At 36.0% G+C, this 17,243-nt stretch overlaps 1 protein-coding gene across 6 annotated transcripts in view; it reads right to left on the reverse strand.

Moving 5' to 3' along the window:
- Window positions 1-17,243, reverse strand: part of LOC105487524 (QKI, KH domain containing RNA binding) — a 166,685-nt gene that overhangs the window by 6,289 nt on the left and 143,153 nt on the right. Inside the window, exons 5-7 of one of the 6 annotated variants that reach the window (XR_011623272.1) lie at window positions 8,359-8,446; window positions 6,697-6,996; window positions 3,618-5,754 (exon numbers count right to left, since the gene is read on the reverse strand). Coding sequence is in view for 5 of the 6 variants with exons in the window: in XM_071096242.1 (XP_070952343.1) it covers window positions 3,618-3,692; window positions 6,697-6,996; window positions 8,359-8,446 (463 nt within the window). In the remaining variant the exon portion in view is untranslated. Of the gene's footprint in view, window positions 1-265; window positions 5,755-6,696; window positions 6,997-8,358; window positions 8,447-17,243 lie in introns of those variants that run through there. The other 5 variants (XM_071096243.1, XM_071096242.1, XM_071096245.1 and 2 more) reach the window with 5 other exon arrangements.

Below are 17,243 nucleotides of genomic sequence, written 5' to 3' on the forward strand. Positions count from 1 at the left end.
CTAACAACTAATAGTTAGTAGCAGTCAATGAAGGAAATTGAAAAACAACAATGAATAGGTTCGGTATACAGAATTTTTAAACAGTCAGTGCAGTTATCAGTATCTGACTGCTATTAAGCATTAGTATTCTCTCAGATGCAAGCATTAAAGCAACTATTAATGATGGATGTGATTATTAATAACTGATGATTAACAGAAATGAATCTAAAGAAATTCAAAATTCTATGAACAATTTGGTTCAACATAAACTCTGGGCCAAACAAGGTTTCTTTTGTTCAATAAATGTTTATTGCTTTTTCAATTATTCTATTTACAAACAACATGGAATTTCTTGGCCTCATGATACAAAGCAATACTAAACTGTAGTCTAGCAGTGTAGGCAACATCATGGGAACCAGAAAATGGCCAGGCCTTTTGCACTAGCCAACACTTTCCAGTTGAAAATACTATTTTACACATATAGAACACTTATAAAATGCACTTGCATGTAAACACTGTAAAATCCTGCCATTTAAAATTCTACACTCAAAAAGCTCTAAGTACATCAAAAAATAGAAGAAATTTCTAATTGATACCAATAAGGCATTTTAAAACTACAAACAGCTTTCTTTATTCAATTTCAAAGCTAATACTCTGCAAATACAATAAAATCTGACATTTCATATACATTCCTGCTTTATATTTTTATATTTTAAAAGAAGCCACCTGTAAATACTATTTTCTTTTGCAAAATAACAAAAAGGACAAAAAATTTTTAAAAATTACAGTAAAACATAAAGTAGTTCTCAAGTGGAAAAGTTATCATTCCCAATGTCCTTGAGTTGTTCCTTCCTTAATCAACCTTTGTCACATTCTGCTTCACCAAACTTGGTCCACTTAACAGTAGTATAATTTTTAAGACTCATTCAACAGCTTAATTATTTCTACTATATTCTGAGGTTTGATAGAATTTTCTGTACTGTTGCCATTGTGACTAAGGCAGAGGAGATGTGAATGAAAAGATATTCAGTGCAAAGTTAGATTCTGTGCCACTTCATAAATCAAAGCCCAGAAGGTGTAATGTTCAGAGTTTAAATGATCTAAATAATGGACTGATTTACCTTCATATGACAAAAATGCTTTCTATAGTCTATCATTTAGAACAGTTTATAAATACTACAAAAATATTGTATCTTCAATGTGACCAAATCTTCCCTGAATTTCTTAAAAGTGGAATTTTATTTAAAATAAAAATTGCTGCCCCAAAATCATAGAAGAAAATAAATATTTAACATGATGTAGTCATACTACTTCACAGGTATTCCAAAATATAAAATCTTAAAGCATTTTTGATGTTATTCATAATTTTGATTAAAACTGTTTAAAGTTTCTTATACAAATTATATAAGTGATGGTTTTTGTATTACTCAGAAAAACTTCTGACTTCTTTTTTGAGTGTGGAATATATAAACGAAGTGAGTGATCATATATATATACCAGGACACCTAGACTACATCCTCTGCCAAGTCTTGGCCTCCTACACAGGTGTGTCACCATACAAGACCATACAGTTCGTTACAACTAAAAGATCAGTTGGTCTCTAATAGGCTTCAAATTCAGTTTTGAAATATATATAGAGAGGTGAGTTTACTTTTAGTAAAGAACTAGATATTGGTCAACCATGTAGGACTCTAAACGTTCATATAGAATCACATGGTTATATGTCCAAGGGCTGAGTTTCTTTGCATTAAATGAATGCTTATACTAATAAACTTCTCTGCAAAATAGTTTTTAAAAATAATTTTAACCTCAAAAATAGAGAAAACAGTAGTATCATAAAATAATTTAAGTGAAGGACTTCAGACATCTCCCTTAGACCCAATGAGTGCATACAGTGATAAGTATACGAGTATTCTGTTACTAAAAAAGAAATGAGCATTTCGGTTTGCTGACACTGCATTTTAAATAAAAACAGTGACAGAACTAATCAAAACACATAACAACAAAAGATCCATGCATGGAATGTGTCGTAATTTTCCAAATACAATAAAATCTTCCTCAAATATGTCCAACTATCTCAAGGCACTGGAGTATTAAGTAGGCCAATAATTATCGTGTTAAAGCAAAATGGTGAGAAATCTCCTAAAAGGGGGCATACAGGGAAAGATTAGCTGGGAGGAAAAAACTACTTTAAAATACTCTTTAGAACAATTGTAGACATAAGCAATATGAATAAAACCTCAAATTATTCATGGAATTGTCCCGTTTCTTCAAAACTAAAGTGACTTTCCAAAAAATTTCCCCATCCCTATGAGACGTGTTCGTGCAGAACACTTACAAGGAATATCATCTTCATAGATGACCACGGAGCTGGGGTCTATTCTGTTCACTGAATAATCACTGTAAGTGATGTATACATTAGTTTGAAAGTCTTGGACATTCTTTATGTATTGTGCTAAACAAATATTAACAGTATCTTTGGGAAAGGCATGTCATTTCTGATGTGGACAACAGCTGTGTCTAGTATTTATCATCAGTACTCAAGGTAATCACGTGAAGCAGGTAGGTCCTTCATAAATTCACAGAAGATGTACAATTGAAGTGCAAATCCAGCACTTTTTCCTCCACTAGTATTTGAGACTTTGATCAGTTTAATTTGTAGGAAACAAATGTGCCATAATAGAAACTTGTAAAAAATCCTTTTTTACTACCATGCTTGAGATTCCTATCTTGTGATGGAAAAACTTAGAAAACGATTCAATGTCAATAAACCGAAAATACCATTCCTCAATAAGCAAAAATAATTTATAAAAGGGTCCAAGGGCATATACAGGACACAAATTATAAAAGTTGTAAAGGAGAAAAATGAAGACTTATTTTCCAGTCACAGGTTAGTCAAAAATGATATTCACACAGCTGGATCTCATATCACCACAGAAATTCAAGAGACAGTTTACCTTCAGATAATATATTTTAGCAGCAAATGACAAAAATCAAAGGATCCATTTTGGCAAGAGAATGTAAGAATAAAAGGGAATTGACGCTCTAATTTATATTAAAAAAAATCCAACTACATGAAAGTTATCTTCACAGTCCTCACTTTGTTGATTTTAGCTAAGTACTTGACATGTGCACCCTCACGTTTATACAGTGGCTCAAATATTTTATTATAAAGAAAAATGGAAACTAAATCTTCAGTTTTCTCCAAAAGTACACAGGAGGCATATATTCTTTTACTTCTCTCATTAAAGCACCACCCGTTCAATTCATTTTGCAATACCAACCCCAAATTTCAGAATTTTTAAAAGGTAAATTTTAGCAAAAGTTATTAATGAAAATATCTGAGGCAACATCAAAATTTAATAGCTCCCCAAATTGACTAATTTATGTTTTAGTAGGAATAAATCATAGTACATAATAATAGAAGATTTAATAAGTTAAAAATATGAAGGGAGAAAAAACCAAACCAAAACAAAAAACCCAACCCTTATATCTGTCAGTGATCACAAACAAATTTAGAAAAGGAAAAAAAACTGTGTGCAGGTAAGCAATTACATTTTTCCATCAGGTGTGGTGTTGCAAATTTTATGGACACCCAACGCATTTCTTATAGACAAGAACTGCAGAACTAAACTAACCTCGGTCTGCGGTCACAATCCTTTGGTAAGGATGGACACGCATATCGTGCCTTCGAACTTTAGTAGCCACCGCACCTAGTTAAATTGCAATTACCAAGACAAAGTTAGAAAACATTCACAAGGGGGGAAAAAAACATTAACAGCAGGTTTATCAAAATGGATTTCAAATGTTCATTTACTACAAAAGTTTAAGAAACACGTTAAGGCACAGTAGTTTTAAAATTAACCACAATATGTCATGTATATATGCATCTATTAATATTGCATTCATTTCAAACATCTTGGGCCTTAACCTATTTTATCCATTCATTTACAATCCCCAAGTTACAGTATTTCATGAACTCTATTAGATCCAAACATATTTAAGCTTTACTAGTCACATATTCACTGAAGTGCCTTTCTCGCAGCAGGACTACTTAAATAATGCCATGTTTAATACTGACAATTATTTGCTAACCTTAAGACCACTTCAAGAGTTTATCACTTAAAAAGGTTTAAAAGCAATTCTTAAAGCCTACAGATTGTGGTTTTAAACTCTGAGTCAATAAGTATGAACTGCAATGAATTAGGTGATTAGTAAAGCAAACAGTATAGTACACTTAGCAGTCAGTATACTACTATACACTCCTTTATAAATTACCATTACTGTGTAATATTACAGACTAAACCAAATTAATAACATAATTTTACTTTATATCTATGTGCAAAAAGTGCAAGTAAGTCACTGACTGCTAGGCTAAGCTTTTTTCCCCCGGAGGCTGCTGAGACTAAGCATTTGTTAAATTCAGATCTGATGAGGGTTCAGTTAAGACCGTTCTTGAATTCTTAGCCTTTCGTTGGGAAAGCCATACCTAAAGATAAAAGGAAGGGAATTAAAAATTAGTCATCAATGAAGATTTGATGCTAATACCAATCTCCTCACTACTACCAACACACATGTCTGCATCTGTTTTGAAGGGCACTGCTTATTTTAAAATAATTTAATGTGAGATGTGACATAAATAGCATGCATGTTATCTGTGTGCAAATTTATTATAACTTAGAAATTTAAAATAATTTTCTGAGTTCTCCAAGTGGTCAATATCATGTTTTACTGCTTAGGTGGCAAAGCAAGAAATAAAATTAACCATAGTAAGATTTTTTCATTTGGCACTTATTATTATTCACCTTATGAATGCCAATTAGAAATCTGCATATTTTGGTCTTTATTTTACCAGTCTAACAATTAAGTTTTTATAAGTAAAAATTTTTCAACAAACAAAAGACATGAGCTTTACAATGAGAAACAAGTTTTACTGCAGTGCCTCTTGCTATTTCTAAGCAGTAAACTGGTCCATCACCCCTTATTCATTTTAGATAAGGTAATCATATACAAGTACAATTCCATGTGGCAAAATCAGGGAGATCTTGCACTGAAAGTGCTGGAACAGCAGCTGGTAGCTAAGAGCCCCAGCCCTGCAGGAAGTCAAGAGTCATAACTCCTCGGGAACAGATGCTGTGGGTGCAGCAGAGAGGAGTTCTGGGAAAAGGAGCATGCATGGGACCACAGGACAGAGTATTAATAGAAAAGAAAACTTAAACAACAAGGTTACAGGTTACATGTTATTTTAAAAATGCTTCAAGAAATGTGCAACAGAGACAAGCCTCTCATAAACAGTTCTGTGGTATAATTCTGACCTGCAATTACTTTATACAATGATTTAGAGATAAACAGAAAACATGTACAATGAAATGTATTTGTTCATGAAACAAAGGGCACCTGAGTGCATGCACACACACAGATAACATACAGAGCATCATGGCTTTCTTTACTTGAACAATGAATTTTCGAGTTTAAATCTTAGTGTCCTCCAGTTCAGTAAAGATTTTCATATCCTTATAAATCAATATTAATGCTGGAAAAAAAAAAAACCTTAAGAGATCAAAGTCCTAAAAGTCAACAGCATGCATGCAGCACCAAGGTCGTATACAATTCAGGAAAAAAATATTCAAATTTTGTCTGGTAAAACAAAGGGGTTGCACAGAAACAGTTTGTTCCACATTGACTGGTCGTGTTATAACAGCTGCTGTATTCTAGTCCTTCATCCAGCAAGTCAATGGGCTGAAATATCAGGCATGACTGGCATTTCAATCCACTCTATAAAAAAAAGGCATCAGTAATGTCTTTTTCGAGCACACCACTTTTTGTTCATGTAAAACCAAGCGTTTAGATTATGATTTTAATTTTTGCCTTAAGTGAGATTCTGAATTCAGTGATTTGGTATTTAACTATTCCATACTGTACTACTGAAATTAAGAGTATCTCTCATGTTTAATACGACTAGGACTCCAAAAGCCAAGAACTGAAAAATCTTAAGAATACAACTACAGTCATGCCTGCATAACAACATTTTGGTCAACAACGGACCACATATACTACGGTGGTCCCATAAGATTATAATGGCTATACCACACAGCCTAGGTGTGTAGTAAACAGTATCATGTATGTCTGTGTAAGTACACTTTATGATGTACACCAAATGATGAAATTGCCGGACAAGGCAATTCTTAGAAGGTATTCCTGTTGTTAAGCGATGCATGACTGTATTTATCTGGTCTCTTTCATATTTTAAGTGATCACAAATATTATAAAACACATACAATAATATGAATTTCATAAAGATCTCAAACTACTTTCACATAGAAGTTTAAAGTTTTTCCAACAATTACACAAATCTGTGAGATAAAATGAATCTAAGTTTGAGAAGTGGAGCTGATGGAAGTGACGGGCCAGTGGGGTGGGACCTAAAACTCAGAATGGCCTCAGTCATGTCAAATGTAAAAGTATTTGTTAAAACGCACACAACAGATTTACCCAACCAAACTGAACCTGAGTTACCAAAGTGGATCTGAATAAACTTAAGGTGCAATTATTTCAAAGGGGAACCCTTATGAGAGGCTGCAATAAAATTTAGGGTTCAGGCTTTCCTAATGGAAACTTGTCTTGCCTCTCTAAAACTGATAAAACCATTTCGAAATCTGGGGGAGCAAAAATATTTATAAAGAGAATGTTGTTAACCCCATGGGGAGAAGAACTTACCTAATACACCACTAGGTTCAATAGGATACTCAAGGATTGATGTAGCTGGTGCCAATGTGTAGGGGTACTCATAGGGTGTATAGATTAAACCAGCTTCGGGCCCTGGAGGAACTATTGCAGCAGTTGGGTGAGGAGTTCCGTTTGGCATGACAGCGGTCTGTATTTGTCTGATCAAAGGCATTATGGTAGGGCCAGCTGGCGTTGGAGTACGCAGGGCAGCTGGTGGGAGAACCGGCGCAGGCCCAGTAATGATCCTTGGAGCAGCCTGGGCTGTTGCTGCAAGAGAAAAGGCAAGGGCTGCTACAGTAAGCAAAGAAATTTAGAAAGAAGTATAGAGACAGCAGTATAAAATACGGGAAAATGAGAGGGGAGTAGGAAAAAGAAAGGAAAAAGCAGGAAAGAAGAAAAATAAAAGGAAATCATTAGTACATGCGCTGATCACACAAAAATGCCAAAGCACACCAATCAAATGCAAACAGCTTTCCCTTTCCCAATGTGATTAAGAATGTGCAAAAATTAAAAAGCCATTGTAAAAAAATGAATGCCACCATTAAATAGGTTATATTTAGTTCATACATTTGATATACCTGTTTTTAAGATTTCATAAGACTAAAGTACATGCAGAAGCACAATGAAACACTTGCATTAACAGATGTTAAAAAATAATTTGTAACTGGAGTCCACAGAAACTCAGTTTGGTATATTTCTAAAGTACAGCTTTAGTTTCAAAGTAAAGTAAGAATAATTTTTATTGCATTTAGCCAAGTAACCACTAGGTATATATGTACATTTCCTGCATCTTTAGGAACTATCATCACAGAAAATCTTAAAAAGCCCTATTTCTAAATTCCTATTAATGATATATTCACATTTTCATGAGTAAATTAATGTTAACAATTTGTAAAGTAACTACTTTTAAACCCAGTAGGTTGCCTACATTTTGTAAAGCTGCCTAGAACTTTAAAATTCTATGTGTTTTAAATAATCACTAATTTAAATATGGTATGTTCATATAAATGATATGTATGAATCTTAAATTGTTTCAAAACAAAAATTTCACATTTCATTTTAAACATAAAAAAGCTATCCTCTTATGGCTTATAAAAACATGCACAGATACATATACAAACAAAATTAGGACGGAAGAAGAGTTACCACCCACTGATCTCTGTGAACTCACATATGAAATCAACAGGGAAAAATACTGGAGGGAAAACATGCAAGCAGAGTGAAAGGACAGAACTCAACAGAGGGTCATTTTATTCAGATACACTTCAAATTCACTTTGTCAAAGTAAGCTTTCAATATGCTGTCTTTTGCATACATTTAACAAGATAAGCTGGAAGCCTTACATCTGTATTTAACCAAACAGAAAATTTCTTAAATGCTTGAATTTAGAGATGGAGATTTCGTTAAAATAATGTAAGTCTGTCAACCCAAAACTTCAACATGCTGACATAAAATAAAATCAGGAGTGTCCTCAATTCATGAAAGCATTAAAAATAGGACTCTCAAAGTGACAGAATTACTATATCAAGTGACAGAATTACTTCAACTGTTCACTTTGTATAAACTGTTATTGTGTTGTGTTGCCAAAAGGAAAAGTCTGTAGACAAAAACAACAGAGACAGCAGTAACCCTGGCCTCAGGGTTCATTCTTACGTGATTTAATGTTGGCATCTCTGTAGGTGCCATTCAGAATCGCAAGCTCCATCAGCTGCATCTTCTTCAGGCTGTCTTCTCCTTCTGCCTATACACGGAAAACACACGAGATAAAAGCATTTGAGACTATCCAAAAATATAATAGCTATATCCACACAAAAACCTTAAAGTATCATGTGACTACAGTCACTTGTTTCAATACGGGGAAAAAAAGATCAGGAACTAAAACGTGCTAACATAATGGAGCCTGTTTTCTCAGTGATGGCGTGTTGATATACAGGATATTCTATTTGTAAATTTTTATGTCAGCTACACCAATTTATTAAAGTTCTCCTAAAAAGCTCTGCTTTTAAATAGAAATGAATGAAAACGTGAGGTTAAGACTAAACATAGTATATTCTCTTTGGCATCTATCATTTTAAAATTATTTTAATTAATTTTTTTTTTTTTTTTTAGATACAGGGTCTAGCTGTTACCCAGGCTGGAGTGCTGTGGCATGATCCTAGCTCACAGCCACCTGGAATTCCCAGGTTCAAGCCATCCTTCCACCTCAGCCTCCCAAACAGCCGGGACTAGAGGCATGCACCACCATGCCTGGCTTTTTAAAATTTTTTGTAGAGACAAGGTCTCGTTTTGTAGCCCAGGCTGGTCTCAAACTCCTGGCTTAAAGTGATCCTCCTGCCTCAGCCTCCCAAAGTGCTAAGATTACAAGTGAGAGCCACTGCACCCAGCCAGCAACTATCATTTTGCTGAATATTCCAAAACTCAGATGTGTTCGTTAAACACACACACACACACACACACACACACGCACGCACACAAAGAATTTTAAACATAAAAGACTGGATTGCAGAATTTAGGTAAGGAAATTTTATGCTTAATTCTTCAAAAAAGGAAAACTCAGTGAAATAAGAACTTCTAAAAAACTGTATATTCTGCTCTCTTACACCATCCCTGTCTGCTTTCAGTCTAATTAGCGAGTGCTATCAATGCCACAGCAATCTATTAGGGTCACCATATGATTTATTGTCCAAAGCAAGAAACATTTAAAAGCAAAAAGGGGCATTAGTAATAACCATGCTTCAAACGTAAATCAGGATAGTCTCTAATCATCAAAATGTTTGGCCACCCCATTCACCTTGAATTCGTCCCACTCTTTCCATTTACTGTTCCAGTCATTTTTGGCAAAGCATCCAAACTACCAAAACAAGTTGCTAATGGTGTCTGTTCTCCAATCAATCTATACACAAAGGCCAGATTAATTGCCCAAATTACAATTTTCATGTTTCTCAACATTCTGTCTCAAAACACTTTCATGGTTTCTTACTATCTAAAAATACAAAAAATTTTAGTTGCCTATAATCTGGTCCCAAGATATCTTCTCAAGTTAAGCCCATTAACCTACTACTTTACACACATATGTAAGTAACATCCTAAGTCAAACCAGATTGCTCTCCACCATTCATCTCTGTGCATATTCCCACTTCCTCTATCCCAAGTGCTCCCCTGTGTACTGCTCTGTCCCTCTCTCTTTCCAAATCCTGCCTATCCCCATCCCCACAAACTTGAACCTAAATGCTACCTTCCTTTTCCAGGGGCCATCCCTAGATTACAGTATATCCTCAATGTGGTCAATACGTTCTTCAAAACTAACTTTAAGTGAAACAATGGATAGTAGGTCCTGAAATAATGCCATTGCTTTCAACATGATTTCATTATAACATTGATGGGAAAAAAAGGCTGCAATATACTCATTTCGTTTAAAGTTGTATCTCCAAGAACCTATCGACAAAGGTAATTATTTCTACTTCAAATTACAGTCTGCTGAGTATCACCACTCGCATGAGAATAGGGCTTATTTCTTTGTTACCACTGCCTAACCCCATGTTCCTACAGCCACCCCCAAGTTATTTGCTAGAACTTATAAGTGACTGGTATGAGAAGTCTCTAACTTTATTTCCAAATCCCAAATGTCTAAGTCCGACACAAACTTTAACCACAGTCAAAGCAAGCAGTAGATGACGGTCCATCAATCAAAGTCTGTGTAGAGACAGAACTAAGTGCCCCCCACTTTTATGTATCATCTAATCCCAATAACTTTACATGACTTTGTGATATTTACAATGAAAGTAACCCAATGAAACAATTTTCTGATATAGTTTTGTTCCTCGCTGATTCATAAAAGGGTAAGGATGAACAGGACACAAGCTTCTCAGTGCTCCTTTCCATTATAGCTGTAATGATACACAAAATTCTGTTTTTGGCATTACAATGGTGAATGGTGTACTATAATATATAGTAAACATAACTGTTCAGTGAGCTTTTAGTAAATCACAAGAATTAAAGAAAAAGATGAGTGAAACATAAAGACAATGTTTTGATGTGCTACTGTCAAATTTTTAAAAACCTGCTTTGCAGCAGATTACAGGGAATAGATACTTGCATGCCTGTGGAATTTTACTCCTATCAACTTGCACAAAGATGAACAAAATATAAGTATGATCTTTGAAAGACAGAAATAATTTGTTAAAAACTAAATCAGTAAGCTACTATTGGAAGAATCAAATCCATTATAATAAAACTTTTTAAGCTTATTTGCTAAAAACTAGTCATCTGAAAGTTGAAACTTAGCAAAAGTTTCAAATTTAAATTTATATATAAAAATGGAATACCAAAAGTATTATAAATTATATGATACATTAAAAAAAGACAAAGAAGAGCAGTAGGTTTACCTCCAGTCATCTACCATAGTGAGAAAGAAGTGGTACAAGTTTGAAAATGTCAGCAAATAAGAGGGCAAATTTACTTCCAACAAAAAGCAAATAAAGATCGAAGAGGACTTTCCTGCAGAAGGAACAGGTGCTTAAAAACATGTTGGCATTGAACTGCTCCTTTTGGATAACAAAATAACTATTCACTATTTGGCAATGGAGTGTCAAACATGAGAGAAAGCCACAGAGAAAAAAGATAGAAGAAATGCGTGTGATCACCACTGTGTGTGCACACTTGTGTAATCTGCAGGGTACAGGATAATGAAAACAGAGGAGAGATCACCCCAAGAGAATAAAAATAAGAGTGGCATAGGAGGAGATCCTGGTGTAGACTGTCATATGGTATTGTTGGAGATGATGGTATGTTACACCAGATCACAGCCATATTATGGCAGGGTACACTAATGCCTCCCAGAAATGCACAGGATTTAGTTGGCAGAGCTGGAATTTGACCCTAGGTGGTCTCAGCCCAGGATGGGCTTCACCCTCATGTCCTGACCACTCCCCACCACTCTGTATTCACACTTTGTGTGTCTTAAGAGACAACAGGGTTCACTGGCTGGGTGCGGTGGCTCACACCTGTAATCCCAGCACTTTGGGAGGCTAAGGCAGGCAGATCATGAGGTTAGGAGTTCGAGACCAGCCTGGTCAACATGGTGAAACTCTGTCTCTACTAAAAATACAAAAATTAGCTGGGCGTGGTGGCAGGCGCCTGTAATCCCAGCTACTTGGGAGGTTGAGGCAGAAGAATCGCTTGAACCTGGAAGGCGGAGGCTGCAGTGAGCCAAGATCGTGCCACTGCACTCTAGCCTGGACAACAGGGCGAGACTCTGTCTCCAAAGGGGGAAAAAAAAAAAAAAAAAGAGAGACAACAGGGTTAATTATAGAATTACTTTCACACGGAAGTGGTTATTTCAACCTTACTGTCCTGGTTTTGACAATGAGATTTAGTAGTGTGTACCTGCCTAAACACTGTTGAAGGTGTATGTCACCTCTTTTTCAAATGTAAGTTCAGATGAGAAAACTAAGTTTCTTCTACAGTCTAGAGGCTCTAGAGCTTCTATGAGCCAGTCTTCAGACCAATTTGTCTGACCTTTTTCTCAAAAATTACAACTGATCAAACGGGACATCCTGATGTTGTACATGTCAACTCCAGATAGTTCACAAAGTACCTGCAGAATCTTGATCGGAAATGAGCAACCCTACAGAGACAGAACACTAACTTTTACATTTGTAACATGGGGCATTAAAATCGTATTTTGTAATACTGAACTCAAGTGATTATCTGGAATCTCACAGCTTCTGATTTCCTAAGTATTTGCCCTATATTCAAGAAACATTTAAAAAATGGAAGCTAAATTCACATGCAGTGGACTCTCAAGATTTTAATTGCAATATCAAATCGGATATTTCTTCCTTTTTTTTAAAGTTTTTGTGGGCACATAGTAGGTCTATGTATTTATAAAGTACATGCGATATTTTGATACAGGCATACAATGCATGTTAATCACATCAGGGTAAATGGAGTACCCATCAACTCAAGCATTTATCTTTTCTTTGTATTATAAACAATCCAATTACACTTATTCTTAAATGTACGATAAATCATTGTTGACTGTAGTCACCCTGTTTTGCTATCAAACACTAGATCTCACTCATTCTAACTACATTATTGTACCCATCAACCATTCCCACTGCGCCCTCCCAACCACTCTTCCCAGCCTCTGGAACCATCACTCCACACTCTATCTCCATGAGTTCAATTGTCTTATTTTACCTCCCACAAAAAAAGTGAGAACATGTGCAGATTCTTTCTTTGCCTGACTTATTTCACTTAACATAATGACCTCCAATTTCATCCACGTTGTTGCAAATGACAGGATCTTATTCTTTTTTATGGCTAAATAGCACTCCATTGAAGACACAGGACATTTCCACAAACCCAGAAAGTCTCCTTGTACTGCAAGCCCTAACCATCCATCTGATTTTACTTGCCTAGATTTTCACATAATGAAGGCATATATACTTTTTTGTGTTCAATTTCTTTCCCTCAGTATAACAGCTGTCAGACTCATCCACACTGCTGCATGTTGCTGTAGTTCATCTGTTTTAGTGGCTTGGTATGTTATTTATCTATTCTTCTGCTACAGACATTTGATTGTTTCTACCTTTTGGATATGTGAACAGAGCCACTCTGAAAATTCTCATACAAAGCTTCCTTGCAAATATAAGTTTTCATTTATCTTGCATAAATACCTATCAGTAGAGTTGCTGGGTCATAGGGCAGATGAATATTTCCCTTGTATTTGTATGGAAAATATTATGGAAAGACTATTAAAGCACAACAAAGAATGCCTTTACTTTTGAAATGTAAAAGCTCAAAAATACAATACACTTCTGCTAATAGCTAAAACCTGTGGTATCAGGGAAGTGCCTTGAGAATTTCAGAATTTTTCAGATTTATAGAAAGATTAGACACTATAGATTCTGTAACACCCACCAGAGTCTGGGGGATACTCCTATAATCCAATCTGTAACAAAAAGAAAAATACACTAAGTGGGGTGAAGAGACTATAAACACAGTTTTCCAAACTTCTGGAGGCTTGCAATTAAGGATGATGAATTATAGGTATTTATAAATATATATTTTAAAATTTATGCATATTAAGTAAGATACAGATGTATCATCAACTATGTTTTTTTTGTTGTTGTTTGTTTTTGGTTTTTTTTTGAGATGGAGCTTTGCTTTTGTTGCCCAGGCTAGAAGGCAATGGTGCAATCTTGGCTCACTGCAACCTCCACCTCCTGGGTTCCAGGGATTCTCCTGCCTCAGCCTCCCAAGTAGCTGGGATTACAGGCTTATGTCACCACGCCTGGCTAACTTTTTGTATTTAGTAGAGATGGGGTTTCACCATGTTGGTCAGGCTGGTCTCGAACTCCTGACCTCAGGTGATTCACCCGCCTCAGCCTCCCAAAGTGCTGGGATTACAGGCGTGAGCCACCACGCCCGGCCATCATCAACTATGTTTAACAGCTATGTTAAAAGGATACAAACAGGTCATGTTTAATGCAATTTATATATTGTTCAACTTTTCTAGATTTAGACACTAGATCTTCATTATCTAATCATTTATGCTTCCTAACAAATCTGTGGTATTGGCAGTGCATTATCCCTGAGGCTCAGGCAGGGTAGGCAGCTTATCCAAAGTTACAAAAGTTCACACTGCAAAACTGGCTTCCAACCCAGAATACCTGATTCAAAGTCCTCATGTTTTAACCGTTACATTATACCTTCTCCAGTCTTAGGATGCCTTTAAGTGGAAGTATCTTGAATTCATCAGACCTCATGTTAGAAAGAAAATCATGTTTATTTAGTATTTTTAGATCTGTATACTTTAAAAAAAAACTACAACAAAGTAATCACCAGAGAGATGAAACAAATGTATATTTCCAAATCATTAAAACTATGTCAACTAAAAAAATAATTCGAACCACTGCCTATCACAAAGGCCCAAACACTCTAGCATTCAGGGCATTGAACAGTTTATATGAGCAACCTTGCTTGCAAATGTTCTGCATTAGTCAAAATCATCTGTCCACAATTCCCCAGAGTAGACCTGGTACTTTCCTCTCCAAGTTAGGCTCCTACTAGAAGCATCCTATGTGTTCCTCAATAACACAGATCACTGTCTTCTCCCAGAGTGCAGGCTGTTTTTGTTGTTGTTGTTGTTTTTTTTTTGAGATGGAGTCTCGCTCTGTTGCTAGGCTTGAGTGCTGTGACACGATCTTGGCTCACTGCAACCTCCGACTCCCTGGTTCAAGCGATTCTCCTGAGTGCAGGCTTTTCTAAGCACTCTCATGCATACTGGTCTTGCTTTTATAAATTCATGCTGCTTATTTTTGGGGAGATCAATCATATGTAGCCAGGTGCTACCTCAGTTTTTCTATTTTTTGATGTTTTTAAGAAATTTCTCATGAATTGTATCCATAAATTAACCAATAACCAATTAAACCCATGCTCCCTGTAGTCCCCAAAGCCTTGCAAAAATGAATGTGCTCAATATATTTTAAAAAATGAATTAGTTTTCTAAAAATTTGAAATAATGGGTAGAAAAGGTTTTCCGAACAAAAAAATACATGACTAATTTACTTGGAGAATAACAAATATCAGAGAAAAGAAAAAAGGAAGAGTGACCACATTTTATAATGAATTTTGATGCCAATTACCACCTTGATCTGCTCTGACGGCTTTGGCAGACAGAACATGACAAATAATTTGATTGACTTAATTTAAACAAAGGGGTTTATGAGAGGGAAGTGACAAAAAAGGATTTGTCTTTAAAGCCTCACTCTGCTATTTTGTGGATGAACTGCTGGGGGCGCCAGCGTGATTACTGAGATGGGTCATGAGCTTTAATATGGTCCAGGCAACAGAGAGGATGAACTGGACTGGGGTAGAGGTCATAACAGAGATGAAAAGAGTTATGTTAACCTGACAGGGCCTGATGATCAGTTGGACATAGAGGGTAAGGGAAAAGGAGAAATTAAACAATGTTGTTTGGGTTCTTGATTTAAGCAATAAAGTAGATGGTGGCTCCATGTAATGAGATAAAAGTTGAGGAATATAGAATCAAAAGTTCTCTCTTGAAAGGTTACATCTGAAATACTTATCTTAAACACCTAAGTGGAGATGTCAGATAGATAGCTGAATATTCGTCTGGTTGATCAACTTACTCTAACTTATCCTATACAGCTGGTAGAAAAATACGCTTTCATATAATTTTCTGAATTTTTCTCCAAGATGATGTGGCAGTTACTAAGTTCCAAACTGACCTGCCATATGCCTTCCAATGCTTAATGTAGGGATCTATAACTACTACTTCACTGCCAGCTGGTTTTCTGTGAGGTTCTCAGAACTGAGGCATGGTGTGGGTGTTAAAGCGGCCCGCCCTGAAGAGCTGGATGAAGGTGAGAGATGTTCTTTTCAGCTATGCACGTGCCAGAGGCAGCTGTCTCCTGGCTCCATGATTCTTTCCCAGCACCTCTAGAACCAGTCTCATTGTGCAGCCCTCTTCCCTCCATGCATACCAGAAGCAGCCAGCCAGGGTTCTCTCCTCTGAGCTGCTGAGGTTCTTGAATTAGCTGAGAGACACCAAGTCAGGGTCTTGGTTCCATCATTACACAGGCTTTCTTCTCTTTTATTCCAGTCCTGGGGTAAAATATGCTTCTTTGCAGTCTCTAAATCTGTATTACAGCCTGTCTTTCTCCTTTTTCAGTTCTCAATAACTGTGTAACCAATCAACAACTTTCCACAGATAAAGCAAGGTAGAGAGAAAGTGTCAGGCACTCTATTTAACCAGAAAAGCTTAAAACACTCCAACACACACAAATATGATGCTCCTCCTCCATTAAAACTATATAAAACAAAGATTTTTACCTTAGGACAATATGTTCTGCCTCTCTTCAACAAGGTATAAACAGATCCATTTAAAAGTAGTAATAATCTCAGAAAAACAAAAGCCAAGTCTCAATAATAAGTACTTACTTCTTCTAATGCTAAATACAATATGATACAATTTGTGATTTTATTAATAGTAATTAATAGTAATCTTAATAGGCATGATAAACTTTTGAAAGATTTATATGATTCACAACTCGGGCTACATACTAACATTAGTAGGGCCACATCATTTTATAGATTAAAAAAAAACCTCCAAAGTTGATTGTTATTTCAGATGGATATTATTAGATGATATGGTTGGGCTGGAAGGTGGGATATATAAATACCAATTGGGAGTTTAATACAGCCTTGTTCTACAAGAGAAGATAATAAATAGGAACCTGAGTTGGGCATAGTGGCTCACGCCTGTAATTCCAGCACTTTGGGAGGCCAGGGTGGGTGGATCACTTGAGGTCAGGAGTTTGAGGCTTGCCTGACCAACATGGTGAAACCCTATCTCTTCTAAAAATACAAAATTAGCTGGGCATAGTGGTGCACACCTGTAATCCTAGCTACTTGGGAGGCTGAGGAAGGAAAATCGCTTGAACCCGGGAGGTGTAAGTTGCAGTGAGCCGAGATCGTGCCACTGCACTCCAGCCTAAGCAACAAGAGTG

The sequence above is a fragment of the Macaca nemestrina genome, chromosome 5 (genome assembly GCF_043159975.1).
Source record: "Macaca nemestrina isolate mMacNem1 chromosome 5, mMacNem.hap1, whole genome shotgun sequence".
Lineage (NCBI taxonomy): Eukaryota > Metazoa > Chordata > Mammalia > Primates > Cercopithecidae > Macaca > Macaca nemestrina.